Below are 21,725 nucleotides of genomic sequence, written 5' to 3'. Positions count from 1 at the left end.
CTCAGATGAAGAGTGCAGGGTCTAGGTTGCTTCATCGGGTAGAGGTGGTCCTACAGATGATCCAACTACTGGCCGCCTGAGCATCAGCTTCCACAATCTCTGCCTAGGGTTGCCATACATCTGGGAAATCCTGGACACATCCTCTTTTGGGGGGCCAATATTCCCATCCAGGGGGATTTTTACATTTTAAAGGAAATGTCTGGCTTTTAGGGGGAGTTTTTCGGCTCGGGTGTGGCAGCTCAGGTTTGGGGCTGCTCTGCACGCAGTGGCCACTGCCAACCCGAGCAAGGGAAAGAGGGGTGCAGGCATGGCGGCAGCCCACATGCCCACGCGCCTCTTTCCCCAGCTTGGGCTGGCAGTGGCTCGGACTGTCCTCTTTTCTGTGCTTCAATATATGGCAGCCCTATCTCTGCCTAATGGTAGGGACAGGTCCTGGTTCTCTCGAAGGCCTAGTCCTCACAGGGTTGAGCAACCATATTGTCTTCCCATGGGCATCTGGTTGGCAACTGTGAGAAAAGAAGGCAGGACTGGATTGGCATTTGGTCTGATCCAGCAAGGCTCTTCTTATGCCTGAATTGCATCACTTTAGACTGTCAGTAGAGGCTCATATGACGGAATGTTCCTTCATTCAAAAGCATTCCCTGCTGATGAAAGCCTAGCATGTTAGTGGGAAGAGATTCTAAGATTCTCTTAAGAGCTACTTTTCTGTGTTGTTGTGGAGGAGCATTTGGTCATTATAGTCTCAGGGATTGCCTCTCTCCACATGAACCTACCTGTACCCTGAGATCATCTTCTGAGGCCCTTCTTCATGTGCCTCTTCCATGAGAGGTCCAGAGGGTGGCAACATAAGAATGGGCCTTTTCTGCAGTGGCTCCCCGTTTGTGGAATGCTCTCTCCAGGGAAGTTCATCTGGCACCTTCATTATACACATTTAGGCACAAGGAAAAAGTCCTTTGATTGAGTGACATCTGATACCCTTTCAAACGTGTTGTGGGAGGGGAGATTATTGGTTTGGTTTTCTTCTTCTTAATATTATATATATTGTGTTTTTTATATTGTAATTTTATATTGTGAACTGCCCTGAGTTTTATGCATAAAGGGTAGTATGCAAATCTAATGAATAAATAATTGGAGTTAAAAATTGTACAGTCCAAACTCCTTAAGGAAATCTGAGCTGGCTCTAACTAAGCTGTGTGGTGTGTGCTTCAGACCCTAAACACTGAGACTGGCTCCCTAAATACTGCCAGGCAAATAGAGTTTTTTGCGTTGCTTGGCAGGTAAACTGTTTTAATGGGATGAACTCAGTTTTTATCTGCTGAGCCTGTCTCCATTTTATATTGTTTTTATTGTTTTATTATGATATTGTGATTTTTAATTGTTGTAAGTCACCCTGACTCATGCATATGCATTAGAAGGGTGGAATATAATTTTCAAATAAGTAGATGGATACATAGATATAAAAGAAAGAATATCATATGATAATCAGAGATCAGCCAAGCTGCCTGGTTCAAACATACTGTATACCCCCATGCAATTATGTGTGGGAATATGAGTCAGGGGCTGTAGATCAGTGCTGAAGATCTGCCTTGCATGCAAAATGTTCCAGATTCAATCCACAATGGTCTACCTGTACCCTGAGATCATCTTTTGAGGAACAAGTATAGGAACGTAGTAATCTGCCTTACACTAGGTCAGTTTATTTGTCCATCTAGCCAAGTATTGTCTGCTTTGACTGGCAGCAGCTCTCCAGGGTCTCAGAAACAGAGAGGTCTTTCATATTACCTGTGCCTGAGCCTTTCAAATGGGGATGCCAGAGCGGGAATCAGGGATCTTCTGCATGCAAAGTAGTACTTTACTACTAAGCTAGATAGAGTCCTTGATTACTAAGATGTCTGAGTGCCCTGGAGTGGGGGGTGGGGAATAACAGCACAATTAAGTTCAACAAAACAGTAAACTTTAAAATAATAAAAACACGTATTAAAAGTTTACTGTTGTGTAAGTGATGTGTTTATGCAGCAATATTCTTTTTAAAAAAAAACAACAACACAGTAGCATCTTGAGCTCTTATTGGTAGGACAGGCTATGAATAAAAAGTAGAGGACATAAAATATAAAAGTAAGTTTTGCTCAAGGAAAGAAATACATTCCCAAAATGGCAGAAAGAGCCATTGGGACTTTCCTTTCTCACCAGCCTCTTTAACTGAGGGTCCAGGAGAGCTGGGGCTGATGGGAGTTGTAGTCCAAAACATCCAGAGGGCATCAGGTTGGCAAAGACTCCTGCAAATCTTTCACCTTACTCAGCCATTAGTGGATTCAAGCACACATAACAAAGGAAGAACTGGATAGCTTGCCAGGGGGCCTTACTTTCTGTTTCCAGGGCCATAAACCTACTTTGCTTTCCCATTTATAGGGCAACTGATACCACCAAGGTAAAAGCAACTTTGAAGGTAACTTTGTTGTTGTTGCTAGATTTATATTAGTTGCAATGGGCGTAAATCAGAAGCCCAAACTTCTGATGGCGCTCAGAGGTTAACAATGGAAGTGGTGGGATTACTTCTAGTGATAATCAAAGTCTGGCTCTGTTTTTACACACTGCCACAAACCACTCTACACATGTGGTGCTGGCAGGATGCCAATGGCAGGATGCAGACCGGGTACCACATGTGCCAGCTGGATCTTTTCACAGCACTGCCACGGAAGTGGCTGGAAGTCAGCAGAGGTCAGCACTTTCCTGTGGCCGCTATGGGCTGAGATGGTTGAGACTTCTCCTCTCTTAAGTCATACAGTCAAAACGTACAAAGGAAGCACATCTCCCCCCCTTGCCCTTTCCATTGTTATGTTTGCATTTTTAAAAAACTGGTTCATGAATGTTTGTTTTTGCATCTATTCTCCATACTTCATGAAACATCATTAAAGTTTGAAATACCGATGGAGGAACTGGAGTGAGAGAGATATGCTGGCCATAATATAGGTGCTAGACAATTGGTACTTTCTTCCGCTGCCTTCTCCCCAGTCTATATTCACCATGCTGGAAATTTGCAGAGCTAGTTTAGCAGAGGTCATTCCCAAAAGAGGAAGACGAGTCTTTGTAATGAGCCTGTGGGGAGGGACTTTGTTAAACTATCTGTGGTGTTAGACCTGCCTTCATTCTGAAATAAACTACTTATGAGATGTTCCACAAGATGTGCTGAAAAAGCTCCTGGTGCACTGTGCTCTCTTTGAACAACAGGGTGCTTGAATCTGTGACTGTGCACAAATACATACCTTCTCTGACCTTTACAGTTTGATCTGCAGGGGTACATGCCACCAGTTCAAACACTGATTAGTCATTTGTTTTGCCTCTTTCCCCATGTTTCAGACAGGCTATCTGCCTTTTTATGTCAAGTGTCGTAAGTTCACGTCAATGAAACTCAATTCAAGGCTTTTAAAATATTGTTGTTGTTTTTAAGTAACAGAACTGGGGGTTGGGCTGGGAAAGTAGATTCATATTGCCACAAACACTGGACCATCAGCGCTGTGCACAACCCACTTCTGTTGCAAAGCAGAAGAAGCAATTTCGCCTAAGTTTGACCTGGGAGAAAATCTGTTTTGTTTAAAACAGACTGTACTGAATGCGCTTCCAGAGTGTCCTACTGCTCAAGCAATGTTTCGTCATTATGCACCCTGTGTTTTAAAGCCAACTAGCCTGGTGTGTGCCCTTGTATGATGATTTAACCTTGTTTCCCCAAACCTGGGCAGTTTCCTTTAAAACCTCAATGAGTGATATGAGAAACTTTTTGCCTTTCAGTTTTTAACAAGGTATGTTTCCAGTCCAGAGACTCCCAACTGGTGGGTCAAGATTCCACCAGATTGGAAGTTGTGCATGGTTCCCCAGGAAGCACATTTAATGAGTTCAGGTATTTATACTTTACACTGTATATCTCACAGCTAACAGAATATATTCTAACTCCTTTTGTGTGGTTCTGTCAGTTCTATTATTTGTTAAAAACGGAATAGAACAAAGAATCCACCAGTCCAGTGTGTTGCAAGGACTTTCTGTAAAAGCGCTGACAGTGGTAGGCATTGGGACACTTGCCCCATAAGTGTTGCAGGAACAACTTGTGATTCACCACATGGAGCAAATGCACACAGATAGAGCTGTTTCTGACAGCTGTGACCTAGCAAGGTCTTTGCACTGGTTAAACTATGGAATTAGCTCTCTCAAGAAGTAGTGATGGCCACCAACCTGCATGGCTTTAAAAGAGTAGACATAAATTCATGGAGGATAAGACTGTCAGTGGCTACTAGCCAAAGTGGCTACTTTCTGCCTCAGCTGTTGGGAGGCAGTATATCTCTGAATACCATTTGCTGGGGCTCACAAGTGGGGCAGTGCTGTTGAACTCTGGTCCAGCTTGTAGGCTTCCCACAGACACCTAGTTGGCCACTGTGAGAAGAAGATACTGAGCTAGACGGGCCGTATGCATGTTCTTCAGGACTTAGGAAATAGAGTGTGTGAAATATCAACCCTTGTCATTAGTAGGTAGCACAAAGCCTCTGGCCTGGCCTGGCCTACTATAAATAGTGGCCGCGTGCCTCTCCTGGTAAATTCTCTTTCCCAGCTCCTGACCAAAGGGGTCCTGGACTGGAAATGTTATTCTCCAGATCTAGATTCAGAGAAATTCACTAATGCAACCTAGTCTTGACACTTCCACTGATTCTGTGGCTGAATATTGCAATGTACAACTGGGAAACACAGGAACGTGTTGAAGGAATTTCTTGTTAAAGAGCTAAGCTGGAGGTGGGAAGCAGCCCCCACCAAGGTTACATGCAATTTCTCTGGGTGGACTGCGCCACCTCCACTGACCCAATGATCCCCATCTCTACTCTGCAAAACCTGCCATGTGGACCAATGGGGGATTGGCACAGTTGCCATTCTGAATGAGTGCATCCAAGCCCTGATGGGAAAATGCCATGTGGTTATGCCCTCAGGCTCCAGTCTGGTGGGTAGCAGCTCCAGGCTTGTAGGCTGCACTAAAAGGAGGCTGAGATGGTTCCAGGCCTGGTGCTGGAGAAAGAGGCTGAGCCACAGCAAGCACAGAAGGGAAGAACATTTCCCCTGAGAACAAGCCAGCCCAGCTCAACAGAATGCCTCCTTTCTCCCTTTCCCACTCTGTGCTGCAAAAATGCAATTGCGTACTGTTTAATGCTTTTAATTTACAGCTGCCTTCTGCCTTACAAAGTGTTGGTTTTTCATGCCGTTCTGAGAGCGGGAGATGCAGCATGCAACTATCTTAAAGAAATAAAACAATCAGATACATCCTATATACCAGGAGTAGAGAACCTATGGATCTGTAGATATTGTTGGACATCTCTCATCAGCCCAGCCAGCTTGGTCAATGGTCAGAGATGTTTGAAGCTGCAGCTCAGCAACATCTGGAGGGCAGCAAATTCCACACCCCTGTTATATACTAATAGCAAATGCATTAGCCAAGTGCTTATCCTTTTGTAGCCAAAACAGCACCACCCATGCACAGGAGAGAAGTGACAACAACAAAGAATACAGAAAAAACACAAATTTAGAAGAAGACAAATTCTGCTTGATGTTGTGGGGAGGCACTCCCAACAAAAGTTCAATGAGGACGGAGTGTGCTCTATGGGCATGGAATGCTGATGGGCTGGGGGGGCGGGGTAGAGAAACTAGTAGGGAGGGAGAATAGAGTATCCTGGGAAAGGACATGGCTGGCAGGCTTTTTGAACAGGACCATTCCACACTGCAAAATTTTGCTGCAGTTTCCACTTGAAATAAATACTGCAATAAATAGAATGGAAGGGAGGTATAGCTCTACTCAACCATAATATGTTGATGTAGCAAGTGGTACAATTCTTTTAGCCAAAACATAAGGGTGCATGGGTAAATGATAAGTGGCATGCTATCCTGACTTTTTCCCCTAAAAGAAAAAGCTTAATCCATACAATGGGGCTCAACGAAAGCACAGTTAAACATATTTTCAAATCCTACAGATTTCAATATGGGAATTAAAGTCTCTGCTGCTGAAATCCCAGGAATTGTTTTAAAATAATGCTAAACTCTGGCTGGATTATTTATTATCATTAATTACATTTCTACACTGCCCTTCATCTGAGGATCACAGGGCGATTTACCACCTCATGCAAGGTGATGGGTACTCTGAGCTATTTATTTGTATTTGGAAAGATGCTAATATGGGAAAGGGTTAACCTGCATGTGGGAGGGGGAAGGCATTAATGGCTTTGACTCCCAACGCACACCATTCCTTACGAAACAAGAAGGGCAGAGAACAGGTATGCGCTATGCTGCATTATCACTCAGAGAGGCTCACATTGTATTTTTGGAGATGGAGAAGTATGGGTCAAGATGTGCCTCTTCAACTGGGCGGCTGGGAGGGAGGCAGTCCAGCCTCCTTCCATTCTCTCCTCCCGTGCCTGCACTCTCAACCCCCCACCCATAAACATCTCTCCCATGTTGTTTCACATACTGTATGTCCAGCCTCTTCTTGTTCCTCTTCCCTTCAGTCTTGGCACTGAAACCTTTTCCACCGCAGGCCCCAGCCAGCCGGCTAGCGAGGCACAGCCTTCCCTCCTTCCCCCTCACTCAGCTCCAGGAGGGCTCCACAGCTCAGAGCGCCTCTACAGGAAGTGACCTCAGTTCTTTGGCAGGCTTTGCCATGTTGCACCTACAGGAGCCATCTGCACCATTCAGCAGACTCCTCTCTCCTCCTCCCCACTTTGTGAAGGACCATCACCCTTCCGCCTTAGATCTGCTCAGATCTTTTCAAAAGTGCTGTTTTTGCTTCATTTTTTAGATTCTCCGATTTTTCCGTCCCCTGCCTCCAAACTTCCTGACACTGTCCAGTACGGGAAAGAAGGAAGGACTCCCATGTCTGCCGCAGACCTGGCTTTCCTCCTGATTTTCCGTACACTCCCACCCGCTTCTTATGAGAACACTCCTTCTTTCGCTCCCCTCCCCACCTCTGCTTCGCTGTTTCCAGGCAACTCTTGGCCAGATGTGGAGTGAGAAGGGTCAGGGAGGCAGTAGCTGTGCACAGCAGGGATCCACAGAGCCCTTGAGGGCAGCAGGGAGGGAGGGTGTTGGAGGAACCAAGATCTCTCTCTTCCAGAGCACTTCCTCAGCCCCCTCCCCCTTTCTATCAAAAGGGCTGAAGATAACAGGAGGAAAGGGAGGGCTCTTTAGGGAGCCAAGAACAGGGATGTGTGTATTCAATCATTACACTGTGCAAAGAATAAACCCAGTACTACTGAGCATTCAGAATTCTTAGACTCTGCTCACTTTCTAAAGAAAAACCCAAGTTTCTAGTCCCTAAGGCAGCCAGGAGAGGTCTATACAGAGATCCTGGTTTTTCTTGCAGTTTTAAATAGTTTGTTTGTAGCCTTGTGTTTCGATGCTCAGGATCAGTATTGGGAAATCTCCTAGATGTCTGGTTGCACTGAGCTTCAAAATATATCTCCTCCCTCCAATGAGACAAAATTTTACCTTCACAACCATCCTGCGATGTAGGTTATGCTGAGAAAGCAAGCTTTGTGGCTGCATGGGGATTAGACTCACCCCTGTCTAAATCTAATCCTCTTTCCACTTGTACACCAAATGCATAGGGCTACTTAGGAATTGGTAATAAAAGCATTTCTGCTCTATGAAAAGTAGGCATTTACATACACGGCAACACAGGAATGAAAACGTATTTCCTGCCATGGCACAAAGGAGAGCCAGGGGATTCTAAGCACACACACATGTGCAAACACACACACACACACACACACACACACACACACACATTTATCTGCAGTACTTTCATTTCAGGGGCCCCTTCACCTGATCTGGTTAAGGGTCAACCAATGTGAGCAAACTGGCATGGGGAATTACATTTGGCATGCAGTGAGGCCCAGGTCCCTTCCAACAACATACACAAGCCTGCAACCAAGACGATATTTGCTTATGAAGTGGCAAACATGGGACTGAGTCATGACATGTCTAGGAAGTGAAAGCATCACGAAGTCACAGCTCTACCCTGGGCTGAGATTTGGTCGACACTACACAAATTTACAGAAGAAAGGGTGGCAAAATACTTGTAGATGAATGCATGGCACTACTTGGGGCAGCATGCAAGACAGCACCTTTTTTCTTAATGGTTCTATACACTAATGTTAAAAAAACCCAAACTTTCCCTGCACATAAAAGACTAGCATGGCAGGCAAAGAGCTAGGTCAAGACCTCTCTGATCTGCTAGTTTTCTGCTTTCAGGGAACTCTGTGTAGATCTCTGTGTTTTAAACATTGGATAAGCCTATTCAAAATTAGCACCCCTCTCTGGTCTGCAAGTGGTAGAGACCAATCAACTATCTGATGCTGCTGAAAACATAGACTAAGCTTGAGTTTGAGCCCAATCCAGTGAACCCACATCCCCCACCTATTTAGCTTTGCTTGCCTGTTCAAATTGATATGGAATTTTTAGAGCAGTGGTAGGACTCCTCAGGAATCAGGGGCTGGATGCAGCCCTCCTACTTTCCCTAACTGGTCCTTGGAACACTCCCTAGGCCACACTCCTTCTCCAGACCACACCCTCTACTGCCCCTGCTTCACATGATTTTGCCTGTCCGGAACATGTCCTTGAACTCTGATCAGGATTCTCATGAACAAAGGTGAAATTCACATTCGTTGCTCCACCTCTTTTGGCCTGTGGCCCCACCCACCATTAGCATATGGCCCACAGGTGGTGGTCCAGAAGGGAATGTGGCCCCTGGGCTGCAAAATATTTCCCCATTCATTTTGGAAACACACACACACGAAAGCATGTTTGATTACCGGCAGGGGGCAAGCAGCGCCGGAGAGGGCCCACTCTCTGCCTTGTTCCCACCTGCTTACCTGGGCCGCCCGTATTTGCAGTGGAGGTTCACCCTGAAGTTTCTCTCGCTGCCGTCCGCCTCGCTGTTGTTGGGCTGCCGCAGCCCCGGGCCCTGGCTGCGCGGGAACCATTCAGCTGGAGGGTTGGCTCCGTTTTCCAGTCCAATGGGCTGGCAGGCGATGGAGCTCCCATCTGTTAAATGGAAGCACACAGACCCGGGCGTGTGAAGCAGCGACAGAGCAGGCAGAAGGCACAAGGAGGAGGAAGGGACAGATTTTTTTATTTATATATTAATAATAATAACCAGGAAATTTAATTTCAACGGGAGTGGTGGGCAGCAAGACTACAAAAGCCCAACAGTGCTTTGGTTATGGGTGTGCAGGTGACAGGGCAGATGAGCAAGTGTTTGTGGCGGCAGGCAGGGCATAAGGAAGAAGGGTGGTGGTATCTCTCCCTCCCCCCCTCACTGTCCAATCTTGCAGGCTTTTAGTAAGTTGATGCTGCCTCCTTGTAAAGATAGTGGACGGGGGGGGGTGAGGCAGGGGAGTTATGTATATGGCATCACTAAGTGCAGGAAGACATTTTGCTGAATTGTACTTTGTACTGCTAATAACACATATACAGGTCATCTTGGGGTTATTTATTGTCTGTGTCATGCAGGGTATAGAGAATACCATGCCATTCATGCCCACCCATATTCGCAGCCATGTCTCCCTGCTGCCATCCTCCCGCCGGAACCACAACATCTCTGTTTCGAAACAAGTTTGTGCCAAGGATACAGCCAGATAAGGGGGGGACCTTGCGTCTCTCTGTCCAAGGTTTGAGACGGCTCCTGCTCAAGGTCACCAAAAAAAGGAAAGGGTGTGGGGAGACTTGGCTTTGGTCTATAACAGATGTGCACAAAGGGGCCTGGCTCCTGGAGAATGCAACCCCACCTCGACCCAGAGGGATTATGCTGTGGGTCAGATGTCTCTGCAGCCCTGATAAACAGACAGACAAAATGTCCGTGCATCCTTCTGCATGCCAGGCCTGGCTGTCACTCATCAGATCCGCCTCATCTCCAGCCCAGGCTCTCTTGGCCTTTCCTTCCTTGTCTGGCTCCCCTCCCCTCCCCTCCCTTCCCTCTCTCTCCTTTTTGTCCATCTCATCATAGCCCTGCAGGGGGATCGGCCAAACTCTATTAGCCACAGTCATCCTGCTGTCTCAAGCTGTGTCTGTGTGTGTGTGTGTGTGTGTGTGTGTGTGTGTGTGTAATGGGGGGGCATGCATCTCTGTGCAAGTTATCCCTGTTTGAGTCACTAAATGTTGGTGATATGCAGCTTTGCACCTTTGCTTACATGCCTGGATGTGTGCTATTTTGCAGGCATGCATCTGTGTGTCTATTTATTGAACAGGACATAAAATTCCAACTCGACAAGCTTCATGACTACTTGGCAAGGTAGATCAGGAGTGATCAAGAATGGCCAATCGGCAGCCTGGGGGCCAGATCTAGTGCCCAAATCTGTTTTATCATGCCTCTGATAACCCTAACCAATATTTAAATCAAGGTGTGGTATGAATTTGGGTCAAGAGTTTGACGTGGGGAGGAAATGAAAAATTGTTCTCAGACATTGCAGTACGTACAGATATTCTACACCTGCCGTGTAGCATCTCTCTTTGGCTTTCATACACACAGTCTCAGCTGCACCCAAAGTCATATGCTCTCTATAGCCTTGTTGTTTACTGTTACTGACTTTAAACAACTCCCAAATAAATGAGCTGGGGTTATGAAGACCTTTTCAGACCCAGGGGCCACCTGTAACCTGATGATACATCACAGGGTTCAATTTATTTCCTTTTTTAAAAAAAAAGTCACGTGGTCCCCATATTTGCTTCTGCTTATGCAGAGAACGCTCCTGTATCTTTCACTGCTGTACAGAAGAGAGAATTTTGGCAATTGCTGCTTCTTATGCAGTGATGGGAAAAACTGTTCCTGTCAAAATGATTTCATCTTCACAGGCATTTAAAGGAATGGAATTCATTCTTCCAACCACTTCTGATCTCCCCACCCCCTTGTTTCCTTCTCTCTTCCTACTTCTTTTAGAAGATAAATAAAATCCGAAAGAAAAAGAAAAGTTGGTGGTGCCCATGGTGTCACACATCTGGATGCTGTCAGGGCAGGACTTTGGGGCGGAAGATCAAGTACCCACTCATCAGGAAGACCCCCAATGCAACAGGGCACATTGAAGCAAGTGAAACAGCACACACTGTCATCCAAAGAGCACTCCCTGTAGGACTATTTAAAGATGCAACATTATCTAAGGCAGAGGTGGAGAACTTGTTACCTTTCCAGATGTTGCTGAACTACAACTCCCATCATGCCTAGCCACTGGACACACTGACTAGGGTTCATGGGAGTTGCGGTTCAGCAACGTCTGAAAAGCCACAGGTTAACCACTCCTGATGTGAAGCAAGGATAAGGGAACCTGTGGTTCTCTAGGTGCCACTGGGCTCTCAACTCCCATTAGCCCCAGCAAGCATGGCCACAAGAAATGAGTCCTGGCAGAATATTACATTGGCTATGTGCACCATTGCCCTCACCCACCAGTTGAAAGTCCTTTATCAAGACCCCACCAAACTGTAGCCTGCCACTGGTTTCCTATTTAACCCACAAAGGAAGTCCAACTGGAAACACAGCGCAACTTGGTAGCGTGTCCAGCAGTTGTATAAGGCTAAGAAATGTGAAGAATCACAAACACACACAAACACACTTACAGAGAAAATAAAGGCATTACAGTGGTACCTCGGGTTACATACACTTCAGGTTACATACACTTCAGGTTACAGACTCCGCTAACCCAGAAATAGTACCTTGGGTTAAGAACTTTGCTTCAGGATGAGAACAGAAATCGTGCTCCGGTGGCACAGTGGCAGCGGGAGGCCCCATTAGCTAAAGTGGTGCTTCAGGTTAAGAACAGTTTCAGGTTAAGTTCGGACCTCCGGAACGAATTAAGTACTTAACCTGAGGTACCACTGTATTTCTGAAAAAATCGAATATAGCACAGAGTTACAGGCGCTTACTTCTGAAAAACAAAAAGAAAGCCTCTGCACACCAACTCCTCCTTCTCTGGGATTTGGCTGGCCAACGTGATGGTCTGACTTGTTTTGATAGTTCTGGCTTTTAGGTCATAAAACAGCCCCTCTGGCATGTCCAGATGAATGACCTAAACAGTGTACAGTGGTACCTCAGGTTTACATACGCTTCAGGTTACAGACTCCGCTAGCCCAGAAATAGTACCTCGGGTTAAGAACTTTGCTTCAGGATGAGAACAGAAATAGTGCTCCTGTGGCGCAGCGGCAGCAGGAGGCCCCATTAGCTAAAGTGGTGCTTCAGGTTAAGAACAGTTTCAGGTTAAGAACGGACCTCCGAGGTACCACTGTATGTGAAGAGTCAGCCTTCCCTCACATGAGCCTGCCCACGGTGCTCTTCAATGGAAGCTTTGCTCTGTGCCCTACAGCTGTGCTCAGGAGCCCAGTTGGGTGGGCATGGCCAGATGGTGGAGCTTCCTACCTTGGGAGGCCTGGATGGTCTCCTTTCTGATGGCTTTCAAGTGTTAAATCCTCTCTCTTTTTTACCAGTTCTTGAGACTGACAAACATTTTGCTTTTATTCTTTCTATTGTATTGTATTATTTTATTACATCTATATCCCACTTTCTTCCTTAACAGAACCAAAGATGGCATACATGTAGTTTCAAGGTAGTCTGACCATACCCTGGTACTGACCATACCCTGGAGACATAAAGTTATGTTTTTAACTTGTGATTTTGAGCTGCTTATGGGCATGTGAAGTCAAAAGGCAGGACAAAAATATTTTATTAATAATTTTTAAAAATTATGCCATTACAAGTTTGATGTGGTATGAAGGCTCAGGTTCACATGTTCCCTTCTCTTGTGCATAATTCCCAGATCTAGTTTGAGGCAAACTACAGTTTAGGGACGCTTGATGATTTCATTCATTATTTTTGGATTTCGGTATGTATCGACTTCCTGGATGAATACAGTTATTCAACAGTTAGTCATCTTAAAATTTTGAGATGTGTTTCTCTGCTCAGAAATGGTACCAAAATGCATATAAAAATACACATTTTAGGATTAAATTTAGAAATACGTTTGAGAGAAAAGGTTTAGAAATCTGTACTTTAGAAAATAAAATAAAATTATAAACATACAAGACAATGAAATAATGCAAAGTACACAAGACATTAAAAATGGAAATGTACAGAGAAGGATCCAACAAGTGTTGGAAATGTAAACAATTTTATCATATGTGGTGGAAATGTGAGATTGTTAAAAAATTCTGGGAAATGATTTATAATGAAATGAAAAAAATGTTTAGAATACCTTTTGTAAAATAGCCAGAAGCCTTTCTATTAGGAGTTGTAGGAGCGTAGGTGCCAAAAGAACAGAAGAATTTGTTTATGTATGCTACAACCGGCACCTGTTAGCTCAAAGATGTAAAAAAGAAACCATCCCGACCAAGGAAGATTGGCAAAATAAATTAATGGAATATGCTGAAATGGTGAAATTAACTGTAAAGCTCAGAGACCAAGATGATAAGAATTTTAGAAAGGATTGGAAAATGTTCATTGTATATTTTCAAAAGTATTGTAAACATGTTAAAACATTGGCAGGATTTTAAGAACAAGTGTAATTTTAGAGAAACTATAGAAGAAATTGGATGAAATTTTTTTTTTTAGTAATAATGATATGCAGTTGGAAAGGAAAATTAAGGACCCAGAGGATGGGGTGGAGGGAAGTCACGGGATTTGGGGAATCCTTAATTTTAGATTTGAAATTGGTTTTTACTTACAGTTTTGTTTGTGTGTTTTTGATATGGTTTTTATTTTATTTTTGGACAGTTTGTTAAAATTTAATAATAATAATAAAGAATAAAAATGGAAATGTGTATTTTGTGAGAAAATACTATTTATACATGAGAATTTTTTTAAAAAAAAGAAAACCACAGATTAATACAGAAGGGAAATGTAAAAGAATTATGAATTAGCACATGTGAAACTGACATGGACCAGAAATAGATTGCTCCATCCACCACACTACAGCTCGTCATTGCACCTAAACCAGCAAACTCTGGCCTGGGATGATCCTGCAAGCCAGGATCAGAAACCGGGGGGCAGGGGACACACACATTGGTTTGTGATCCTGATTTACAGGCAAACACAACCCCACAGCTTGACTGCTTGGACAAAAAGGCAAACTACGGTTTACCCTAAATTAGGATTGGGAAGTCGGGAATCACTGTACACAAATCTGAGAAGCTGGAAAGCTTGTTCACCTAGAACCAAATCATGGTTTTGCATGGCATCTGAACAGAGCCTTTGTGAGCTAAGAATCTAGGGTTCTTTGACTTGAAGCAAATGCAGCCTATATCGTGGAAAGCAAAAGGCAGCTTCCAAGTATCCAGACAAACTCAAGTCTTCCACCCTTCCTTTGCCTTTCCCCCTTCCTATCGCCTTCCGATGCTTGGGAGAGGTGGGTGACCTAAAAAATGATGGGGTTCTTAACATTGAACAGATTCTCATGGTCAGGCGGTTAGTAAAATTAATTTTCTCTAGAGCTAAAACTCAATTACTATGTAGATCTCAAAACATAAATCCCTTTAGAAATACTACAATACTAACGAGATCTCTTGGCACTTCAAAGAAATAGGTGAGCCATCAAGATAAGCGGAGAGTGAATTGCCCAGTATAGACATTCATTTACATTTGACAAACATATATCAGAGTGCTTTAATCAACTGGCATCTCAGACAAAAGGAAAGTTGGCACAGTGTGGCACAAAAGGAAGGTAGACATACCTCAGTTGTATCATGGGAATAATGCATAAAAAATAAAAAAAAATCCTTCCTGTAGCACCTTAAAGACCAACTAAATTAGTTCTTGGTATAAGCTTTCGTGTGCATGCACACTTCTTCAGATACAGTGTATCTGAAGAAGTGTGCATGCACACGAAAGCTTATACCAAGAACTAACTTAGTTGGTCTTTAAGGTGCTACAGGAAGGAATTTTTTTATTTGGACTATGGCAGACCAACACGGCTACCCATCTGTAACTGGAAGCATAAAAAATAGTAAAACATTTGATGCATTCCAAGCATTAATGTTTATAGAAGAGGCTACCAGTAAGGAGCCAACTGAGAATGAGGGTAGGCTGGTGTCCACTGGAACAAGGCAGGCATGTCCAAACTTCAATCCTAGAAAAGGTTGAGAACTTTGGTTGGCCCCTTGGTCAGCCCCCACAGCCCTTGACTTCATCAAATCTCGCCCTCTTTGAAAAAAGTTTGGACACCACTGATAGGGAGACCAGCAATAGGTGGAGCCAGAGCCAAAGACAGCCAGATTCACCCCCTGGGCTGGTGACAGGTAGGTGGGAGTGGACTGAGAGCAGATTGAGGGCTCATCCACACATCCACTTGTCCTGCTGTTTTCAGAGAAAACCACTGTTTAGCCCCACATCATTATTACATACTTTGCAACTACAATAAGCCTGCAACATCCGCGGGGGTTACGTTCTGGGGATCGTGCCTAAAGCCAAAATTGTGTATATTCAAAACCCATTGGATTCAATGGTGGGTGGGATTGCCCAAGTCATTTCCCCCATGACCTCAAACACCCCGCTTAAATTTTTTTTGGGATTTTTGGCCACATGTGTAAAACTGCACGTAAATTGCAGCCTTACTGTACATCTACATTCCTGATACGTTGGGGGGGGGGATCTCTTGAACATGTGCAGCTTCACATTATACACTCTTAAATCACAGTGTCATCATGACTGCAGGTATAAAATGGAGTTTGCTTCCGTTGCCCTGATGCCATGAACACATTTACTTTGGGGAAAGCACAATTCTGTTGTAGAGAATTATAATACATTTGAAAAGCAAACACAATAAAGTCAGCATCTGTAATCATGCACATGCTTGGCCAGCCGACCCCGGACTATAAAATGTTTTTGGTTTTTGGTTTGTTTGTTTTGAATAAGAAGATACTGCACTGCAGTGACTAGTGTCAGCCCCAGCCAGTGGAATGTGTGACTGCCGGCACAGCAGTGCTGGCCCAGGTCATTACATTGGTCCTGTTTGCTGCTGCCTCTATCATCTGCCACTCTCAGGTTAATCATTTTTTTGGAGGGGGGGACTGGTCTGTGGGCCCTGGACTTCAGCCCCGAGGTCCAATGTTAGCTGCATCTCTGAGCGTGCCATCATTAAGATAGACCCAACATATTCCCATTTTACCAATGGAGAACAAAGCAGAAGACACAGCAATCCATGCTACCTCTATGACTGCTTGTTTTGGGAAGCTGGCTGTGGTCTTGTGATGGGCCTAATCCACACTGGTCCACAGAGGCTACAGAACGCATCAGCCCTGCCCTTTTGCGTGACTGAGCAGGGCCGGTGCAGGCAATAGTCTGCAGAGCTGGCTCTTTGAGTTTGGCAGTAGGGTGTCCTGGGAGGAGACATACCTGATTTTTTCCCAGAGACAAGTCCTCTGTTTCCAGCTGTGCAGTGCCAAACCAGGAGTGCAAGCAGCTGCCATGTGCCCTTACATGCCAAGGCCACCCAGTGAGCCCTGGCTGAAGCAGGGTCTTGATCTCACACCTCAAAAGCCAGTGCTAACTCAGATGCAAATCATGGGCTGCGAACCAGACAAAATGTTAAGTGCTTCTTCTAACCTTTGTAGATTTCACTGGGGCACTGAAGCGTAGGCTTAAATTGTGGGTCTTTACAGTGCTGAATTTTGCTTCGATTATGCCCTTAGGATTTTGGAAAAAATTTGTTGCTGTGCGTGTGTGTGTGTGGTGGTGGTGGTGGTGGTTTTTTGGACAGCTCATGTGGAAAAAAGAAAAAGGAAAGAAAATTTGAAGCCATTTCAGGTATTTTGCTGCCAGCTGAACCGGATGTTTATACGACTGGTACGCGCTGGAAAGATTCTGTCAGGAGAGGAGGAAACGAAATGGCTTTAAAGTTATTCGCAGCTGCAAAAATTGGTGGCAGATTCTGCGAAGAAGTTAGCACCATCTACTGAGGCTTGGGAGTTGATGCAGGTTTGGGAAATTATTATTGCAATTATTAACAGACACTATTTATATCCCACTTTTCCTCTCAAAACGTGCAGGGATGCTAACACAGTTCTTCTTCCTCATTTTATCTTTACAAAGATTAAGCGAGATGCGATAGGTTGAGGGATAGCAACTGGCTCTAGGTCCCCACTGAGCTTTATGGCTTTAATCACTGCACCACACTGGTTCGCTGACCATGATTGCTAATAGGGTCATGCTGCCATATTCTGCTTAACATTTGAAGACAGTCAGATAGAATTCTGTCAGGTTCAAAATGAACAGGAGAAACGGTTAGCATTTCCTGAGATGTAACCAATTGGATTTTTATTGGATAATGAACTGATGTTCTATAACCTGGTGGGGAGGGGAACATACAGGAACTTCTTGAACATTGTCAAAAAGCAGCAGAGTTTTATGAAAATCATAGGTCCTAGCCCAGAGCCTTGTTAGCCTGTCTGATAATCCAGCCCTGATCAAAACAGCCTTGATCTCTGCCAGGAAAAAATCAATCACGTGCAGGTCTGCCAAGTACTGATATATATATTTACTGTTCTGCAACTTTTCTGTGGACCACCTGGATGGCACTTACAGACCTCCAGTGGTTTGTGGACCAGTATGAGATCTTCACATCGACTGTTACTGGAAGTGGTTCTCCAGGGTCTAAGGAAAAGAGAGGCTCCCCCCCCATCACCTGCTTTCCAAAATCCTTTTAGCTAATGGGGGGGGGGACCTCAGGCCCAGGGGTCCAATGCAGCCCTTCAGGCCTCTCCCACTCTCAAGATTCTTCCCAGGCCATCTCCCATCTCTGCAGGCTACATCCCACATCATGGCTGGAATGTGTCCTTGAACTCTGGTAATGTCTTTTGCATGCCTGGATGGAGGACAGAGTGGGGTGTGAATGTGTGTGGAAACTAGTCTACTAGCCCATTTTCCCCTCTGGCCTGCCCACCTCTAGCATGTGGCCCTTGGATAGTTGCTCAGAATGTGGCCCTCAGGATGAAGAAGATTTCTTGCCCCTATTTTAACTTGAGGTGGCCAGGGATCGAATTTGAGGCGTTCTTTCTGCATGTGAAGCATGTGCTTCACCATTGAGCTGTGGTTCTTTCCATAACAAAAAAATCTGGCTGGCTGTTGTTAGAAAGGGTGCATTCAGAAAGGGAGCTTGCTGCATTAGTTTTCCAGCTTATAATTCTAGCGCTTCTGTCCCAGTTTCATTACGGAGCTGTGGCTCTTTAGCCAATATACTGTCATGTTGTGCCAAATTTCATTCACACCAGGGGGTGTGGTGTGACACAACAGCAGACGTCACTGGATATGTTGCCGTCGTCCCATCTTTTATGTCATGTACATCCCCCCTCCCCCCGGATAATGGCAGGAAACAACTGTGTGCCACCATGCTGGCCACCCCAAATTTCAACCTGTGATTTTCCAGGTTGCAAATGGACTTTTTCTGGAAGCGATTAAATGTGGAAACAAGCACCCAGCTTCCACTAGATTCTGCTAGATTACCAGAATTAGCTTTCTGGCAGTGTGAAAGATCACATATGGAGATGTCGGGGAAATGGAATAAAGTGCTGCTTGAATGCAGCCAAAGAGAACTTTGAACACACTTTTGGATGATTTGGGTAGGCAGTTCTTACGTTTGTGTGCCTGTGCCTTGGCCATGGATACAGAACCCTGTAGATACTGCTGGATTCCAACTCCCATCATCCCTGAGCACTTTGCTGGGACTATGGAAGTTAGAAATCAGGTTCCCACCTCTGGTTTAGGTTGTTTTGACTCAGCCTTTCTATTAAAATTGTTGCCGTGTTTCGTTCTCTTAAAAAGCTTTATAAATCCTTCCTGAACTGAGTGCTGCTTTCTTCTTGCCGTCTTCCCTTCTGCCACACCCAATGAGGTTTATTGCCATTGAACTGAAGCCCTCGCTCTGGATCTATGCGTGGATTTGCTGCGCAATCACCTCTTTATTCTGGTGCACCTTCGCCCTTTTGTATCCCACCATCCCTGCCTTGCAGTTGGCATGGCCCTGCCTCCACCTTTGAGCTTGTGTTGTTTGTGCCCCTGTCCATCTCCTAGCTCCCCTCCCAGCACACCTCAAATCCCACGAGCCAGCCGGCTCTGCACAACCAGATTAGCATGGCAACATCAATCCAGACTGGCAGGAAAATGAACGCACGTGGTTCCCTCCCCAGCATTGGTGGGGAGCTGCTGCTGCAGGCTGGGAGGGTGCAGAGTTACACCAAAGGGCAACGTGGAACAAGGAAACAGCACTAGAAAGACTGGTCTAGTCTCAGCTGTGTCTGCTAACGTGCCCAGAGCTGGAAGGAGACAGACAGACAGACAGACAGACAGACAAGAGAGGGAGGGAAACTCACAGAAGGCTTTTCATTACAGCCTGTGGGTGCCCAACGCTCCCCCTTCTCCCCCTCCCCACTTCCCTTTTAATTCAAGTGGAACGTGGAAAGACTGAAAAAACAGCTCAGACCCCAGGAGTCTTCCTTTCTACGGGATGAAGGGCAACAAGGGAAGCAGAGTAAATCTGCAGGGACCCTTTTGGCTTCAGCTCACTCAGTGATTGTTTACACCAGGGGCGGGGAAGCTTGCAGAATCCAAACAGTGCTCAGATGTGTGCTAGCCACCTAGAGCCTGATACATGCATGTCCAGAAAGAGACACGTATTCAGAAACATCTCCACTCCAATCCCCTCAGAGTGACATGGCACTCGCATATGTGAAAGTCATACACCTATGCAAAAGCAGGCATGCGGAAGAAACACACCTGAAAAGAGTAGACCCGTAAGGTTATGCAGGCAGGGCATGGAAAAATGGACTGGGGGGGCATGTATGGAGAACGATGCACCAAGGATTCCAACTGCAGGGCCTTATGCACACAGCACACATAGAAGAACACACATGAAACAATTTGTACTCAAACTGCACACACAACACACTTTTGCACTCACTTGCATACCCAAATGTCCCCCCCATACATACACACGCTGACCCAGAGCACTATGTGAGCACATAAATGCACATAAGTATTCATACACAAATACTGTCCGCATACAACCACGCCCATCCACTTCTCCGGCTGCCCCTGACAATTTATAGGAAGGGTGGGGGATGTTTTTCAGCCTGAGGGCCACATTCCTACATAGACAACATTTGGGCAGACAGGGGCTGTATGCTGGTGGCAGGTGAGACCAGAGATAAAAGTGGGTGGGGCAATGGATTTGACTCTTACCTTTGTAAAGTCAGCTTTCACCCTCCTGCTACGACACAAATGGTCAGAAGTATTTACACACTTGCACACACTCCTCCTTGCAGGCAAGCAAGAGGCATTATCACAGCTCAATGATACATTCCAACCAGACAAAAGCAGTCTTGGGAAGTGTGTGGCGAGGGGTGCCAAGGCCAAGATGCTTTCCTGCCTCCTCCCCCGCAAAAAAAAGTTTCCTATACCCTGAACTGGCTTGTTGAGAGTCTGTCATCACAGTCCCATGTGGAGCTTGTGTTAGTCATTCCTTCAGCCCACAACATTTCTGGTCCTTGAGATTGAGAATTCAAACACATGCATGCACGCACACACACACAAGGTCATAGGAGATGCTTTCCATTGGGAATTTCTCCTGAAAATGCCTTATCTTACTGTGCTGTTCCTAGAGGATTATGCTTCAGTGGGCAGGCCTCTCTGTCTCTGACTAACAGCCCTAAATTGTGAGAGAAACCTGTTGCACCACCCTGCCCCACTGGAAGGCCACTTGAGGAGGAGGCTACCCCATGACTTGCTATGGCATAATAACATAGCAAGAGCCCCGCTGGATCAGGCCCTCCTGCACCCTGGCCTCAAATGGCCTACCAGACAAAGCCCAAAAGCGGGACAGGAGTGCAATGGGGCTCTCTCCTCACTTGTGAGTTCCAGCAAACCAGTACAGAAACATTCCCCATCCTGGTGCTTTTCAGGTATTTTGGAGTACAACTCCCATCAGCTCTAGTAAGTGTGGCCAATGGGTCAGGGATTATGGGAGTTGTAGTCCAAGAACATCAGGGAGACAATGTATTGATTGGGGAAGGCTGTGCTGTGGCTCCTAAGACTCAGAGGGGGCCCAGTTTTTCTCTGAAGCTGTGAGATGGTCTGGAGTAAAGTTAATCTTGTATAATATACCTCATACAACATAGCACATATATCATGGGAGTTGTGGTCCAACAGCATCGGAGGTGAAGGAAGCAATGCACACACAGGTCCTACTATCAAAACTCAGGGACAAAACTAGGCTTTATTTCCCCCAGGCCAAAGACCCAGTTTAGCACCCCACACATGCATTTGCATGTAAATACACATAGGCCAGGATCCCCAATGGCTCCTCTCTGGAGGCTTCACCTGGGGCAAAAAACCCGGCTAGCCCCCCCCCCCTAGCTACAGCACTGCTATATGCTTGTTATACAAAAGTCACATCCAAATACGATGAATTATTACCCAAACCTCACTATACACACCACTGATTCAGATATACAAACAGCCAGACCTGTGTGTAATACTGTAAACAAATAAGCAGCCGTAAACAAGCCTTGCTTCTTTGTGTTTTGCTTATCCGCAGCAGAAACCATGTTGGGAGGGAGGGGGAAGGGGGAGAGATGGGACAAATAAGAGTATTTTTTCCCCTTCCTTGTTTGCGTTTACAAGGTTTTGTAGGGGTTTCCTGTTTCTCCCCCATCATTTGGGGGTCAAAATTCCATGG

General features: G+C 45.4%; 2 protein-coding genes across 2 annotated transcripts in view; one reads left to right on the top strand and one right to left on the bottom strand.

Annotated features, from left to right (window-relative positions):
- GPR3 (G protein-coupled receptor 3) overlaps positions 1 to 10,100 on the top strand; it is a 146,495-nt gene extending 136,395 nt beyond the window's left edge. Inside the window, exon 3 of the transcript XR_014528295.1 lies at positions 10,083 to 10,100. The gene's annotated coding sequence lies outside the window, so the exon portion shown is untranslated. The remainder of the gene's footprint in view (positions 1 to 10,082) is intronic.
- AHDC1 (AT-hook DNA binding motif containing 1) overlaps positions 1 to 21,725 on the bottom strand; it is a 193,887-nt gene that overhangs the window by 19,048 nt on the left and 153,114 nt on the right. Inside the window, 2 exon segments of the mRNA XM_083512071.1 lie at positions 8,895 to 9,028; positions 9,034 to 9,066. Of these exon segments, the coding sequence (XP_083368197.1) occupies positions 8,895 to 9,028; positions 9,034 to 9,066 (167 nt within the window).

The sequence above is a fragment of the Podarcis liolepis genome (genome assembly GCF_965112155.1).
Source record: "Podarcis liolepis genome assembly, chromosome: 7".
Classification (NCBI taxonomy): Eukaryota; Metazoa; Chordata; class Lepidosauria; order Squamata; family Lacertidae; genus Podarcis; species Podarcis liolepis.
Note: the sequence above shows the minus strand (reverse complement) of the source record. Positions and strands in the feature narration are given on the sequence as shown.